Source organism: Cibotium barometz, chromosome 32, assembly GCF_041138505.1.
Source record: "Cibotium barometz isolate CiBa-2024 chromosome 32, ASM4113850v1, whole genome shotgun sequence".
Lineage (NCBI taxonomy): Eukaryota > Viridiplantae > Streptophyta > Polypodiopsida > Cyatheales > Cibotiaceae > Cibotium > Cibotium barometz.
Genome location: NC_141077.1, coordinates 38,148,134 through 38,151,422, shown reverse-complemented (window position 1 = coordinate 38,151,422; position 3,289 = coordinate 38,148,134). Strand labels below are relative to the sequence as shown.

The following is a 3,289-nucleotide window of genomic DNA, read 5'->3' as shown; positions in this document are numbered from 1 at the left end:
CCATAGTCCGGCTCCAAAATCCGATCTTTTTTCTGGGAGAATGCTGAATGCACTGCAGTACTATCCTTCACCCACTGTTGAAGGATTTTCACACACTGAAGTTGGGGAGACCTACAACTAATAACCTTAGGCAGGAGACCATCCTCTAATACACATGATGAGAACACAATCACCACCCGCCCTGGCTAGCGAATAGACACAAGTGGCAAAAGGGGATGCAGACCAGCACAATCATGTGAGCTTCCATGCAGAAGCTTGCACGACATTCAGATGGTTGTCTTAATTTCTACTACCAGCACAAGTCAAAATAATTTACCAGACAGCACATTACATAAGAGCTGTAGGCGAATCTCTCATAAGAGCTTGTAGGTGGATATCTGTAGGCAGAAGGTACATTGAAACTCTTCAAAAGTTTCTTACAAGACCGCTATGAAACTACGCTGGCCTTAAATCTACAAGAGGGTGCAAGGATTTAAAAGCGTCTCACTACTTATAATTATAATTTCTAATTCTATTTATATCTCAGACTTTTCCTAAGATAAATGGTGGAGATCATCATGGTCTCACAATCATCCAAACCACATTCAATATCATAAGACAACAATGAGATAAGCTAGTTGTTGACCACGTTACACCTCAAAAACTTTAAGTTTAGTCAACGCCAAAGAAACTTTTATGGATTGGACTCGTGCTGTGCTGAACACAATACATTGTCCATTGATCACATATATTAAAATAAACTCTGATAACAACTCACCGAGCACCTAAACCAGCTCTTGAAGCAAGCTATGAATGTAAGACTCCTGCCTATTAAACAACCTGCTCTACTACGTATTTAGTGATCAATCTCCAAACACCGAAGCAGGTGACCGTACAACTTAAACACCTTGTTGAGTAAAATCCATTGGCCACCATGGGAAGCTTCTCTCCAGAACTAAAAATCTCACTTACAAAAGCCTTGCTTTTGTGCAAAACTACTTTTCAGCATGACTTTCCACAACAGGTTCCACTGCATCTGCAACATGAAAACAGTATGATTACTAAGTGGATCACTTCAATCGATAACTAGGCACGAAATAGCAAGAAGCCTCTTAAGCTTGTTTGTAACCAACCTTCATCGTCACTATCTGGTTCATCCTCTCCCATGTCACCGCCTGGATTAAAACCCTAAAGAAAACACACACAAAAAGATTCTCACAAAACCAAAGCATCTAGAACAAGGGAAAGAGTTTTTGGAGTTCTTAAAAACGATTATCCTTGATACAAATAAGAATGAAAAAGAATATCAAATGATACTTAGGAGAACTTACCGAAAAATCGCCCATTGATCCAAGATCAAAGTTGTCAACTGGAACAACTCAACAATAAGGCATACAGTCCAGCATAAGCAACAAAAAGAAAAAAAGCGTCACTTAAAAGGCATACCCACGCACTCGCCACTTAAAGGGATTCCATGATGGGGAACAATCCCATCCACGCCCCCTCGAATGCATATCATGAATAAGAAAATTGACACTCCCTTAAAAAGAGAAAACGTGCAAAATTTGTGAATCCCAGAGACGTACGATTATTTTTGGCCTCGCCTTCCTCATCTTCATCAACCCACTTGTCCCAATCCACCTTCAAGTAAGGTGGAGATTTCCCTTCTGCTTTCAAAAGCCTCTTCCACCACGCCTTCTCACTCTTTTTAAGAACACAAAAAACATTCCTCAACCCCGTGCTTATCTTACTTTCCTGCAAAATTGGCAATAAAACTGCAATCAAACAGGCAATTACACACTACATGATATCACAACATGTTCTTATCACAGAATAAGTCCAGAAATGATGATTAATGGATTTGATAATAGTTTTCAAAAGAGACAACACACTATACCTCCACATTAATTTTGTCGAAAAGGTCCAAGTCAAGCTCATAACCTGTAGCCGAAAAACAAAACTTGCCCTCTGGTTCTATCTTCACCTTGGGGTCCTTTGCATCCGGTAGCTCCACCGTTAGAAAGACCTTGTCAGACCTTTGAGCCCACTTCACCTCTGGATGCCGACTGCATACAGGGATGAGCATGCAAAATTACAAATATTAATAATTACAGTGGAAAAAACTGATTTGTGATGTATTGACAAGCTAATATCTTGAAGGAAAAGACTCCAATAGAAAAACTATAGTAAATTATGCAAAATAAAGATAAACAGAAAAAATAATCACACTACTCAAGATGGTCACAGCATAATACGATTAAAAACTTAATTTTGGACCTTTTCAAACGTCTTTATATATATAACTTATGATTAAGTTAATGAGCCAGGAAAGAAAAAAAAAGAAACTGCCAGCAAAAAGCTTCTTCAGGGCAATGCAAATCAAAAAGCAAAAGCAAATATAAAAAACAAACACAAATCATTTTTTATTTAAAAATGGCATGTAGATAAATCATAATACAGTTCACTACTATGCGTATTCCACCCAGCAGATGTATTTTTACTGTTTGGAAGAAAAAAAAAGTACATCAAAATCTACGCTGCCCAATATGCATTATTAGGTTAAAACAGAAAATATCATCTAAAAAGAAAGCTAAAGAATCATCCGTCGATAAATTGAAACAAATTAATCTTTTGTGAGAGCGAAAATCGATGCGAAAAATGGGAAAAAAACAACACAAAACAAAACAGATCATGATGAATATGGACAGAAAGAAAAGAGGGGAATTCGCACTGCCTAATCAAACTGATAAAATTTGGAATAACGTAAGACGAGAGACTTCGCTTACCCCATGGCTGTGCGATGCTCAAGCGAACTATGAAAACGAAGACACAAAAGAGTAAAGCTGCCGTTCCCACTTCTTCTGTCCCTCGTTCAAGAACAAGAAAGTGGCCTTGCAGAGCACCTTTTGGTTTCTCACTTAGCCTCTCTACGTTTGCCCTAGTTGGGCGGACACCTTTCAAGATGGTGGCCTTACATCGTGTGAAGCCACATTTGCCCTAGTTGGGGGGACACCTAGTGGCCTTGAATCATGTGAAGTCATTCTTCATATCTCCACACATTTCCCCACACTCAAGCCACTTGTGTGCCCGGGCGCCCATCCACCACCAGTGAGACCAGCGCATGAATCGCCTATCTTGCAAAAGTTGGGCACAATTGGTCTAGGCCGAGAATCTATGTTAAGGAAAGCCATATGGAATGCAAAAGAAAATCACTTCATCGCGAAAAATCTCAAGCACAAGCAGGGAGCAACAAGCCATGTTAAGTTGTCGATTTACCCTATTTACTTTTTCGTGTTTTGTTAAATTCATC

At 39.2% G+C, this 3,289-nt stretch overlaps 1 protein-coding gene across 1 annotated transcript; it reads right to left on the bottom strand.

The window, feature by feature from the left end:
- Positions 1–662: 662 nt before the first annotated feature.
- Positions 663–2,905, bottom strand: LOC147620163 (co-chaperone protein p23-1-like). The gene is made up of 6 exons (XM_086772356.1): positions 2,766–2,905; positions 1,877–2,045; positions 1,566–1,734; positions 1,311–1,348; positions 1,113–1,167; positions 663–1,015 (listed from the first exon to the last, which is right to left on the bottom strand). Exons 1-6 carry the CDS (start codon positions 2,768–2,770, stop codon positions 975–977), a joined length of 477 nt encoding a protein of 158 aa, XP_086628482.1. The 5' UTR covers positions 2,771–2,905; the 3' UTR covers positions 663–974.
- Positions 2,906–3,289: the final 384 nt, after the last annotated feature.

Coding starts and splice junctions, on each gene's coding strand:
- LOC147620163 (XM_086772356.1), bottom strand. Junction 1,735..1,876: donor TCGACAAAATTAATGTGGAG/GTATAGTGTGTT, acceptor CCAATTTTGCAG/GAAAGTAAGATAAGCACGGG. Junction 1,016..1,112: donor ACCAGATAGTGACGATGAAG/GTTGGTTACAAA, acceptor TTCATGTTGCAG/ATGCAGTGGAACCTGTTGTG.